Here is an 11,062-nt window from a genome sequence, read left to right as displayed (position 1 = left end):
GAAGCTGGGTCTCTCCGCTCCTTGCATGGGGTTGGTTTCATTGGTGGCAGTGGTGGTCATGAGGCCCCTCCCCACAGTCCCATCAAGAGCCCTGCAAGCAGACAGGTCACGCTTTTAGCAGATGAGCTTGAACCTCAAGAGGGCTGTGCACAATGAGGAAGGAAACGTGGGTGGAAAGGCACCCTGGCCTGCTCTGCTGGCTGGGCCAGGAACTGGGGGTGGGGCTGGGGCAGGGGCCGGGCCCGCTAAGCCACCAGTGACTGGGGGAGGAGCTGCGGAACTGGGTGGCAGACACAGGCTGAGGCTCGGCACGGGAGCATGGCAGCCAACGTCTCAGGTAAGGAGAAGGCATGTTGGCTTTCTCTGGGGGTCTGTGGTTAGCCCTGCAGATTGTCAGGAGGTGGGGGCAGTGGGGCATGGGTATTGGTAAAACCTAGGTCTGGGGCTGGGCACAGTGGCTCACGCCTGTAATCCCAGCACTTTGGGAGGTTGAGGCGGGCAGAACATGAGGTCAGGAGTTTGAGAACACCCTGACCAGCCAGAAACCCCATTGCTACTAAAAATATAAAATTAGCCGGACCTGGTGGTACGTGCTTGTAATCCCAGCTACTCGGGAGGCTGAGACAGGAGAATCACTTAAACGCGGGAGGCGGAGGTTGCCCTCCAGCTTGGGCAACGAGCAAAACTCTCAAACCTGGTGGTGTGAGCCTGAGATTCCAGCTACTGGTGAGGCTGAGGCAGGAGGATCACGACCCCAGGAGGTCCGAGACTGCACTGAGCTGTGATTGCACCTCAGCCTCGGTGACAGGGAAATCCTGTCTCCAAAAAAAGCCAGTCTAGACGACACTTCCTCCCTGAGCAGGCTGGCGTTGGGAGTCCTCCGGAGGAGCCTGCCCCGGCCTGCGGTGGCAGGAGTGGGGTGTACAAGGAGTGAGTGCCCCTGTGCTGCTGGGCCCTGGGCACTGCGGTGAGCACTGGCGCCAGTAGTGTGTAAGCAGGCCCCCCCCATTCTCCCAAAAGAGGGAGATTTTTCTCACTGTCATCAGGTGAGGCACAGGGTATGGGGGAAAATACCGCAGGGAAGGGAGAGTGGAGGGCACATAGTGGTTAGAGTGGCCTTCGGCCCTCTCACAGGCAAGACCACAGACGTGGGGAAAGGAGCCTCAAGAAAGTCTGGGTGAGGCCAGGTGCGGTGGCTCATGCCTGTAATCCCAGCACTTTCGGAGGCTGAGGCGGGCAGATCTGAGGTCAGGAGTTCGAGACCTCCTGGCCAACATGGGGAAACCCGATCTCTACTAAAAATACAAAATTTAAAATTAAACCAAGCGTGGTGGTGGTTGCCTGTAGTCCCAGCTACTCAGGAGGCTGAGGCAGGAGAATCACTTGAACCAGGGAGGCAGAGGTTGCAGTGAGCTGAGATCGCATCATTGCACTCCAGCCTGGGTGATGAGAGCGAGACTCTTGTCTCAAAAAAAAAAAAAAGAAAAAAAAAGAATGTCTGGGTATGAACGTCCCAAGGCACAAGCCTGCAAAAGCAGCCGGGAAGCCAGGGTGGGCTGGCGCGAGGGAGTGAGTCGTGGAGCACAGAGGGTGGCACTGGGGGGTATGGCAGGTGGGAGTGCTCTTGTGGGACCTTGTGGGGTGAGTCTGGCTTTTTGGCGGCAACTCTGTGGCCAAGAGTGAGCACCTGGAAGCAAAAGGATGGGGACAGGACTCTGGCGCTCGCAGGTGCCCTCTGGTGGCCATAGGCAGAAGAGGCTGTGGGCAGCGGCTAGTGCTGAGGTCGGGGCAGGATGCCGGGGCTGGACCCCACCCTGGTGGGGCCTCAGACGGCACAGGTCTGAAGCGGAGCCAGCAGGCCTTGCCGGGGCTGGACTTTGAGGAGGAGGCCTCTAGTGAGGCCAGGGACTCCCACAGGCAGGTGTGCTGCGGGAGCAGGGTGGCCGCTGCCCGTGTTACCGGTGGACCCTGAGCTCCAAGACTGCCTGGCCCTCCTCAGCTGGTCCCTCGGGGCCCAATGCAGAACCCCGGCTCTGAGCCCAGTCCTGTCCATATAAAGGAGTGGAGCCCGGTCTTCCAGGGAGGGGAAAGAACTTGTGTCAAGGAATCCATGCCATGGCAGACGTGGGCTCTGGGGGCAGCAGGAGCTGCCATGTGGGAGAATAGGGCTCAGCTGGTGACACCTTCTGCCCACAGATGCCAAGTCCTGCCCTGCCAACTTCTCGGCAGCTGCCGACCACATCCTCAGTGGGTTCCAGGAAGACTTCCTGTGGCCCATACTGCTGGTTCAGTTCCTGGTGGCCTTGGCCAGCAATGGCCTGGCCTTGTACCGCTTCAGCACCCGGGAGCAGCGCCCGTGGTACCCCGCTGTGGTCTTCTCAGTCCAGCTGGCAGTCAGTGACCTGCTCTGCGCCCTGACGCTGCCCCCGCTGGCCGCCTACCTCTATCCCCCCAAGCACTGGCGCTATGGGGAGGCCGCATGCCACCTGGAGCGCTTCCTCTTCACCTGCAACCTGCTGGGCAGCGTCATCTTCATCACCTGCATCAGCCTCAACCGCTACCTGGGCATCGTGCACCCCTTCTTCACCCGCAGCCACCTGCGGCCCAAGCATGCCTGGGCCGTGAGCGCCGCCGGCTGGGTCCTGGCCGCCCTGCTGGCCATGCCCACACTCAGCTTCTCCCACCTGAAGAGGCCACAGCAGGGGGTGGGCAACTGCAGCGTGGCCAGGCCTGAGGCCTGCATCAAGTGTCTGGGGACAGCAGGTCACAGGCTGGAGGCCTACAGAGCATACAGCCTGGTGCTGGCGGGGTTGGGCTGCGGCCTGCCGCTGCTGCTCACGCTGGCAGCCTATGGCGCCCTCGGGCGGGCTGTGCTACGCAGCCCGAGCATGACTGTGGCCGAGAAGCTGCGCGTGGCGGCGCTGGTGGCCAGTGGCGTGGCCCTCTACGCCAGCTCCTACGTGCCCTACCACGTCATGCATGTGCTCAACGTGGATGCTCGGCGGCGCTGGAGCACCCGCTGCCCGAGCTTTGCAGACGTGGCCCAGGCCACAGCAGCCCTGGAGCTGGGACCCTACGTGGGCTACCAGGTGATGCGGGGCCTCATGCCCCTGGCCTTCTGTGTCCACCCGCTGCTCTACATGGCCGCGGTGCCCAGCCTGGGTTGCTGCTGCCGACACTGCCCTGGCTACAAGGACAGCTGGAACCCAGAGGATGCCAAGAACACTGGCCAAGCCCTGCCCCTCAATGCCACAGCTGCCTCTAAACCATCGGAGCCCCAGTCCCATGAGCTGAGCCCGTGACGTAGCCTAGCTGAAGCCGCCGCCTCACCCCAGGTGTTGCTGGAGAACCCTGAGGACAGGACCCCAGCCCCAACATGCCCCTTCCCCCAAAAAGCAACACCTGTGGTTGCAGCCAGGTCAAGCCCAGCTGCAGCCCAGGCAGGAGCAGTTGCCTTTCCCACCCAACAGCGCTGGCCACAGGGCTCCCTGCAGCGTCAGGGACCAAACCATGCCCAGGGGAGGGGAGGCACTGGCCCCCGCCACAGGACTGGAGACACAAGAACAAACAGGCCCGGGTAGAGAGAGTGGAGCTTTTTTATTGCCCTTGGAGCCCGCTCTCTCAGAGGCTGCCTTCTGTCGCCGAGGGTCCTGGGCCGAGCACGCGGTGGCAGCTGGCTTAGTTGGTGGACGGCCTGGGGTAGGGGAGGGTGGCAGGGTATGAGACCTCCAGGGGTGCCCCAAGACCCCAGACACCCAAATGGTGCCTTGCGGCGGGCTAGGGGCAGAGAAGGACGGGGTAATGGGAGGACAAAGTGGGCACCGAGCCAGATGGCCAGCCTCAAGGCCTGGCCCACGGACTGGCAGGGACACCAGGCACAAGAGCTGCCACCCCTCTACCCCTCTGCCAGGTTTTGGGAAAAAACAATAAAGGACTGTCCCCTCAAAACCAGCTGGGGGACTGTTAAATTGGCACACGGCCACTGGTTGGCCCAAGGTTCCGTGGAGGTGCTGGGACGAGGTGGGGAGCAGGGGCTGGGGTGGGGAGGGGTGGGGCGGGGGTGGAGTCTTACTTGGCCCACTCGACATTGAGAATGAGGTGGTCGTAGCCGAAGCCGGACACCCCGGCGATGGCGCGCGCGGCATCCTCACGGCGGTGGAAGCTGATGAAGGCGAAGCCCTGTGCAGGGGCGGGGTGGGGTCAGGGGCACAAACTAGGACAGGCGACCCCAGGACAGGTGACCCTCACACAGCCCCGTCGCACCCGCCTGCCTGCCCACCTTGGACTGGCCGGTGGTCTTGTCCTTAGCCAGGTAGATGCGGGAAATGGAGCCAAAAGGCCGGAAGAGCTCCTGCAGGTCAGTCTCACGTGTGTCCTCTGACAAGTTGGTGACACGGATGGTGGCGTTGTCGTCGGCTGTGTGGGAGAGGGGAGGTGGCTGTGAGGGGGAGGCCCCTGCCCGGCCCTTGTGTGCACGCTTTGGGGATAATTACGAGGTGCTGGGAGATGCCCACCCACCAGCCTGGCATCAGGGTGCCCCTCACCTCTGCGGTTGGGCTGCATGGACTCCCCGCGGCGGCTGGCCCCGTCGCGCAGGCTTGGTGGCACGTACTTCCCTGTCTTGTTCTGCGTGGCCTGCACCGGCTCCAGCTCTGGGGACCAAAAGACAGTCAACTGAGTTCAACCTCACCCTGGCGCAGGAACAGGGACACAGCCGCCCCAGGAGGCTCAGGCTTCAGTGCTGACCCAGCGCAGGCACCGTGTGCCAAGCCACAGGCAGCCGGTTGGCCACGAGGACACCAAGGTGACACCTAGGAAGCTGACACCATTTGAGTTCCTGGCCGGTGACAATGGCGGAGGAAGAGGGAGCCCTGACCCCACCCCAGGGAGGGTGGGTTGGCGGGGGGGCGACGGGAATGGCAGCCTCACATCCACAGCGACAGCAGGCATGGGACACATGACAGGAACAGTGCCCAGGTTTCCCTCGCATGGCAGGCGACAAATGCATGTCTCCACTCTCACACTCACCACCAGCAATCCCACCAAAAGATTCAGACGGTACAGCCACAGGCATGCAACGGAGACACTACACACACAGTGCGTACACACAAGGGGCCGGCCGACAGCAGCTCCCATCAGCACAGTCATAGGGCCACCAGCAGAGTCACAGCTGCCAAGTCACACATATACGAAAGACGCCGGTCTCCCAACCACAGGAGGTACAGCCAATTAGGAAGGCACAGACGCCCTGAGGAGAGTCGGGCGCCATCAACCCTGCCACGCTGTTGTGTGGGAGATGACAGCACAAAGGCAGCACTGGGGACAGAACCCGCGCACTGACAGCAGGACCCCCCGCCCCCGCAATGGCAGCCAGCATCCCCAGCCCCGCACCTCCCGGCAGCTTCTCCTTCTCGCCGGTAGACAGGCCCAGCTGCTCGGCCAGCTCCTTCTGCATGGGACCCAGCGTGTCCTTGTAGGGGCAGCGGGTGGTCCAGTGGTCGCCCTTGCAGATGCGGCAAGACACGATCTTCTGGCCCTTGAGTTTGTTCATGGGGTCCTCCTCCTCCTGGCAGTTCAGGTCCTGGCAGGGGTGGGTTGTGGGGAGCTCAGAGGTGGCTGAGGCACCCCCTTTGCCCCCACCCCAGCACGTCAGCCCCACCTGATTGCCCTGCTTACCTCTTTGCTGGTGATGAACGTCATAGAGACATCATCACTGACAGTGGTGGTGGCCACATTGGGTCCCGGGGGGTCAAACTCTGAGTTCCCGAACTTCTTCCAGTTCTGGGCTCAGGGAGGGATGGGGGACAGTTGAGGGCAGGGGCAGGCAGGGTTCCACAGTGGGGTACCCTAGACCTACAGCAGCCATCCCCAGAGTGCCTGGGCCTCGAACCCCATTTTCATCCTCCTCAACCACTCCCCAAATAGTCCTGGCGACAGTTCCCATTTCCTGAGTACACGCCAGGCCCAAGCTCCAGGTGACAGCTGTACAGCCTGGGGCCTGTGCAGGCTGGCGGACCAGCTCCCACCAGGGCGTGATACTCAGGGATGTGCAGGGGTCCACCCAGACCTCCAGGCCCTTGAGCTAGACAACCTCAGCCTCAGCTTCCTCCCTTCCTCCCTTATCAAACGGGAACCACAAACGCTTCCTGCCTCCCTGGGCTCCTAAGGAGACTGAATCAGAGAAACACTCCCTGCAAGGCGTTTGGCATGGGGTATGTTACAATGAAGCGCACAGCAACCTGTTCTAAGTGTATTTATTGCTAACGCTTCTAACTGCTGCGACCACCTCCTGCCTCTGTTCCTCCAGGCTGATGGGCCAAGAGGAACAAGAATCTAACCCCGGCTGGGCCCGGTGGCTCCCTCCTGTAATCCCAGCACTTTGAGAGGCAAAGGTGGGAGGATCTCTTAAGCCCAGGAGCTGGAGACCAGCCTGGGCAACATAGTGAAACCCCATATCTACAAATAATTAAAATTAGCCGGGTGTGGCAGTGTACACCTGTAATCCCAGGTTGGCTTGAGCCTGGGAGTTCAAGGCTGCAGTAAGCTATGATCGTGCCACTGCACTCCAACCTGGGCAACAGAACTGGACCCTGTGTCTTTAAAAAAATTAAAAGAATCTAACTTTCACTCAATATTTATAATCGAATTTATTTGACATTTATTAATATAATTTGATATCTATCATCAAACTTTTATTAGATATTTATCATTTATTTAATCGCTATTTATCATCGACTCCTATGCCCTGGACTTTTCAGAGTCCCAAGAAAGTGCAAGCACTCCAGGCCTCAGTTCAGCTTCAACAAAATAGGTACAAAGAGTTAAGCCCGGCTGGGTGCGATGGCTCATGCCTGTAATCCCAGCACTTTGGGAGGCCGAGGCAGGTGGATCACATGAGGTCAGGAGTTCAAGACCAGTCTGGCCAACATGGCAAAACCCCGTCTCTACTAAAAGTACAAAAATTAGCTGGGCGTGGTGGCGCATGCCTGTAACCCCAGCTACTCGGGAGGCTGAGGCAGGAGAATCACTTGAACCCAGGAGGCGCAGGTTGCGGTGAGTCGAGATCGTGCCACTGCACTACAGCCTGGGGGATAGAGCGACACTCTATCTCAAAAAAAAAAAAAAAAAAAAAAGAAAAGAGTTAAGCCCCATCTCTAAACACAAAGGTCTGGGAGCACGGTTTCCCAATTCCTCTGGGTTAGCCCTGGGAAAGGAGCGCCTCACCTTCCTCCTTGCAACAGCCTTTGAAGCCTTCCGGGTCTCAATCCTGAAGGTGCGGACAATCTGGGGATGGCAGGGGAGAAGGGTCAGGCTTCTGGGACTAGGGGATCTCCTTTACCAACCCCCTCAACACACCCCACCGCCTTCTCGTCTAAGGGCCCCCAAGCACAAGGGTCCCCACTCCCTGGCCCCCTACCCTCACCTTGAACTTCTTGCCATCCTCATCTATCTTGTACTCTGTCACTGTCTTTATGTTTCCGTTGATGACCTCCTTGGGAGGTGGCAGTGGAGCTGGGAGAAAGGGAAAAACAGAAGGACTGAGCCCTGGGTCATGGGGATCAGGAGCGGCAGGACTGGAGGGAGAGGCAGCCCGGACACGGAGTGGCAGTCCTCACTCACCTCCCGGCAGTAGCTCTGGCTCTGGGCTGGTATCGCCAGTGGCCAGAGGGATCCCCTTGAGGAGCTCACTGGTGACACATTTGTCTGCAAGAGGCAGCGTGGGGAGGAGGGGTCAGCTCCAGGGCAGGAGCTCCCCAGCTGCGATGGAAGGGCCTTTGGGATGATGCCTACAGCAAGAGCTGAGAAAGGCAGGCCAAGGGCAGAGGGCTGACCAGGCAGCGCACTGGGATAGCCCTGTGGGGACTTGGAGTGGCAAAGATGGGGGATCCCTCGTAGGAAGGTGGGTGCCAGGCCATGAAGCCAACCAGGCGCCAGCAGAGAAACAGGACACGGGAGATTACAACTTCCTCCCTGGAGTAAGGCAACAGCTGGGAGAACTTGGGCAGTAACATGGGAGGAACAGGGACCCGCCGGGGAACAACTGGAGTTGGCAACAGGCAGGTCCCAAGGAGGATGGCGCGGGGCAGGGACTGGTCGTGACGGGGAACACGGTGCCAGACTGCGAGATGGAAGCAGGCGTCAGTCGCCTGGCTCGGGCCTGGCCGCGATTACCCCGGGCGACCGGGTACACTCACCGTCCTCCCCCTCCTCCTCCACCTGGTCGGCCCAACTGGGCTTCGAACTGCGGAAACAAATGTGTGGGAAGCGAAGATTAAGTCAGCAAGGCCCGGTCCCCGCAGCCTCGGCACACCCAGGCCCCATAATACTGCCCAGAGCACCCCAACCGCTTCCCATGCCCCCCTCCGCGATCCCGGACTCACTCAAAGTCTCCAGTAGGCATCGCAAAAAGTATTCTCCACGCAGCCCAAGCCTGGCCAGAGAGCGGAAGTGGGTGGAAAACGAGACTTCCGGTGTCGCCGTCGCCGCTAGAGAGGCCCAGCCGCGGCACCCACAGCGACACCTGCGGACGGAGGTGAAGGCGCACGCGGCTGTGTGTGCTGCTGAACGCTGCTGGTACCAGAGCAGGGCTGGCGGGGCAGAGGCTGATTTCAGTGCTGGTCCTATTAACCTTTAAAATTAAAATAGGCGGGGCGCTGTGGCTCAAGCCTGTAATCCCCTCACTTTGGGAGATCGAGGCGGGCGGATCACCTGAGGTAAGGAGTTCGAGACCAGCTTGGCCAACGTGGCGAAACCCCGTCACTACTAAAAATACAAAAATTAGCTGGGCGTGGTAGCGCGCGTCTGTAGTCCTAGCTACGGATTGGAGGCTGAGGCAGGAGAATCGCTTGAACCCGGGAGGTGGAGATTGCAGTGAGCTGAGATTGCGCCACTGCACTCCACCCTGGCGACAGAGCGAGACACCGTCTCAAAACACACACACACACACACACACACACACACACACACACACACACAAAAACAAAATTAGCCAGGCGTGGTGGCGGGCGCCTATAATCCCAGGGACTCGGGAGGCTGAGGCGGGAGAATCGCTAGAACCCATGAGGCGGAGGCTGCAGTGAGCCAAAATCACACCACTGCACTCTAGCCTGGGCTGCAGAGTGAGACTCTGTCTGAGAAAAATAAGTAAAATTAAAATAAATAATAATAATCATAACAAGGCTCACTTATTGAGTGCTTGTTGTATATGAAGCATGGTGAGGAGGATATTACTTCCATTTTACAGCTGAGGAAACTGAGGCTCAGACTGGGTCCGGTGGCGCATGCCTGTAATCCTGCACTTTGGGAGACTGAGGTGTGGGGATCGCTTGAGGCCAGGAGTTTGAGACCAGCCTGGGCAGCATAGTGAGAACCCCTGTCTCTAAAACAGAAAAAAAAAGAAAAAGAAACCGAAGCTCAGGGAAAACAATCCTTTTGCTTAAACTGTTCCTTATCTTCTTTCCCGATCTCAATGATTCAGATGCCAAGTCGCCCCCCTCCCCAGCCACTCCCTCTTCTTTTCTTTGTAGCGTTCTTGGCTTTCCGGTATAATTTTGTGCATTTACTTGTTTATGGCTCAGCTGCTTGCTCTAAGCACAACCTCCTCAGTTGGAGTGATTCATGATGACTCCCCAGGGGAAAAAACTGCTTTTCAGGGAGGAAAAAAATCTTAGATATTGTGGTCTTCTAAAGCCAGCTCTATCAGACATCGTATTCCTAAGTATTTAGTTTCTGCCTTTAGGGAGATATTAAATGTAATTAAATTGAAATTAATTTAGTTGATGTAAATTCAATTTTAGAATAATTCGGGTTTTCTCCTAAGGAGGGTGATATGAACAAAAAAGTTTGACAATGCCGGATGCAGTGGCTTACACGTGTAATCCCAGCACTTTGAGAGGCCGAGGCGGGCAGATCTCTTGAGGTCAGGAGTTCAAGACCAGCCTCGGCAACATGGCGAAACCCGTCTTTACTAAAAATACAAAAATTAGTTGGGTGTTGTGGCCCGCGCCTGTAATCCCAGCACTTTGGGAGACTGAGGCAGAAGGATCACTTAAGCCCCGGAGTTCGACCAGCCTGGGCAACACATAGCGAGACCCCCATCTCTAAAACACATTTTTTTTGGGGGGGGGATGCAGTCTCACTCTGTCGCCCAGTCTGGAGTGCAGTGGCGCAATCTCGGATCACTGCAACCTCTGCCTCCCGGGTTCTAGAGATTCTCCTGCCTCAGCCTCCCGAATAGCTGGGATTACAGACTACGGCCACCATGTCGTGCTAATTTTTGTATTTTTAGTAGAGATAGTAGAGACAGGGGCCTGCCTCGGCCTCCCAAGGTGCTGGGATTACAGTTGTGAGCCTGGCCCTTAAAAAGAAAAAAAAAAAAAAAAAAAAACAACTTTAAAAAAATTAGCTGGGCATAATTCTGTGTGCCTGTAGTCCCAGATACTCAGGAGGCTGAGGTGGGAGAATAGCTTCAGTCCAGGAGGTTGAGCCATGATCACACCACTGCACTTCAGCCTAGGCAACAGAGCGAGACTCTGTCTCGAAAACACAGACACACACACACACACACGCAACAAACAAAACAAAACAAAACAAACTTGTAAGGGAGAATGGCCTGAGAAAAATAAATAAAGAAGACAGGAAAAACAAAGTTTATGCTGTTTAACTTCTGAGGTGTGAGTGAGGAGGCCACTCAAGGGTTTGGAATATCACCAGCTTTTCTTGTGGAAAAAATTATTCTAGAAGCCTGTAGAGACCCAAATGGAAGGGAAAACATTAGCTGGAGGCAGGAAAGAGAGGCACGCCGCTGCGGCTTGCGGCGGTTTTTCAGGAGGGTGTCCTGGCTATGTATATTAGTGAAAATATGAGGCTGGTCCAAAGGGCTGATAAACATTTGTACAAGCTTACTCAAATGTACTCTGAGCAACACAAAATCCAAACAACCTAGCAGATTGGGCAAAGCTTTAAAAATTTGATATCACCCGGTGGTAGTAAAGATGTTATAGGGAAACAGGCCAGGCGCGGTGGCTCACGCCTGTAATCCCAGCACTTCGGGAGGCTGAGG

At 57.6% G+C, this 11,062-nt stretch overlaps 2 protein-coding genes across 2 annotated transcripts; one reads left to right on the top strand and one right to left on the bottom strand.

The window, feature by feature from the left end:
* The first annotated feature begins 129 nt into the window (after positions 1-129).
* P2RY11 (purinergic receptor P2Y11) lies at positions 130-3,968 on the top strand. The gene is made up of 2 exons (XM_009193455.4): positions 130-337; positions 2,197-3,968. The coding sequence occupies exons 1-2, from the start codon at positions 319-321 to the stop codon at positions 3,300-3,302; spliced, it is 1,125 nt and encodes a 374-aa protein (XP_009191719.1). The 5' UTR covers positions 130-318; the 3' UTR covers positions 3,303-3,968.
* EIF3G (eukaryotic translation initiation factor 3 subunit G) lies at positions 3,579-8,508 on the bottom strand. The gene is made up of 11 exons (XM_003914856.3): positions 8,382-8,508; positions 8,196-8,242; positions 7,621-7,704; positions 7,424-7,512; positions 7,225-7,284; positions 5,677-5,781; positions 5,392-5,581; positions 4,545-4,652; positions 4,280-4,416; positions 4,073-4,179; positions 3,579-3,694 (listed from the first exon to the last, which is right to left on the bottom strand). The coding sequence occupies exons 1-11, from the start codon at positions 8,399-8,401 to the stop codon at positions 3,679-3,681; spliced, it is 963 nt and encodes a 320-aa protein (XP_003914905.1). The 5' UTR covers positions 8,402-8,508; the 3' UTR covers positions 3,579-3,678.
* Positions 8,509-11,062: the final 2,554 nt, after the last annotated feature.

Source organism: Papio anubis, chromosome 20 (genome assembly GCF_008728515.1).
Source record: "Papio anubis isolate 15944 chromosome 20, Panubis1.0, whole genome shotgun sequence".
In the NCBI taxonomy this organism is placed as follows: Eukaryota; Metazoa; Chordata; class Mammalia; order Primates; family Cercopithecidae; genus Papio; species Papio anubis.
The sequence above is the reverse complement of the archived record's forward strand: the minus strand, read 5'-3'. Positions and strand labels throughout refer to the sequence as shown.

Excerpts from the sequence above, each read along its gene's own strand:
- EIF3G (XM_003914856.3), bottom strand. The coding sequence starts at position 8,401 with ATGCCTACTGGAGACTTTGA. Across the intron at positions 7,285-7,423 it reads AGGATGGCAAGAAGTTCAAG|ATTGTCCGCACCTTCAGGAT; the intron begins GTGAGGGTAGGG and ends TGCCATCCCCAG. Across the intron at positions 5,582-5,676 it reads CGTTCATCACCAGCAAAGAG|GACCTGAACTGCCAGGAGGA; the intron begins GTAAGCAGGGCA and ends CACCCCTGCCAG.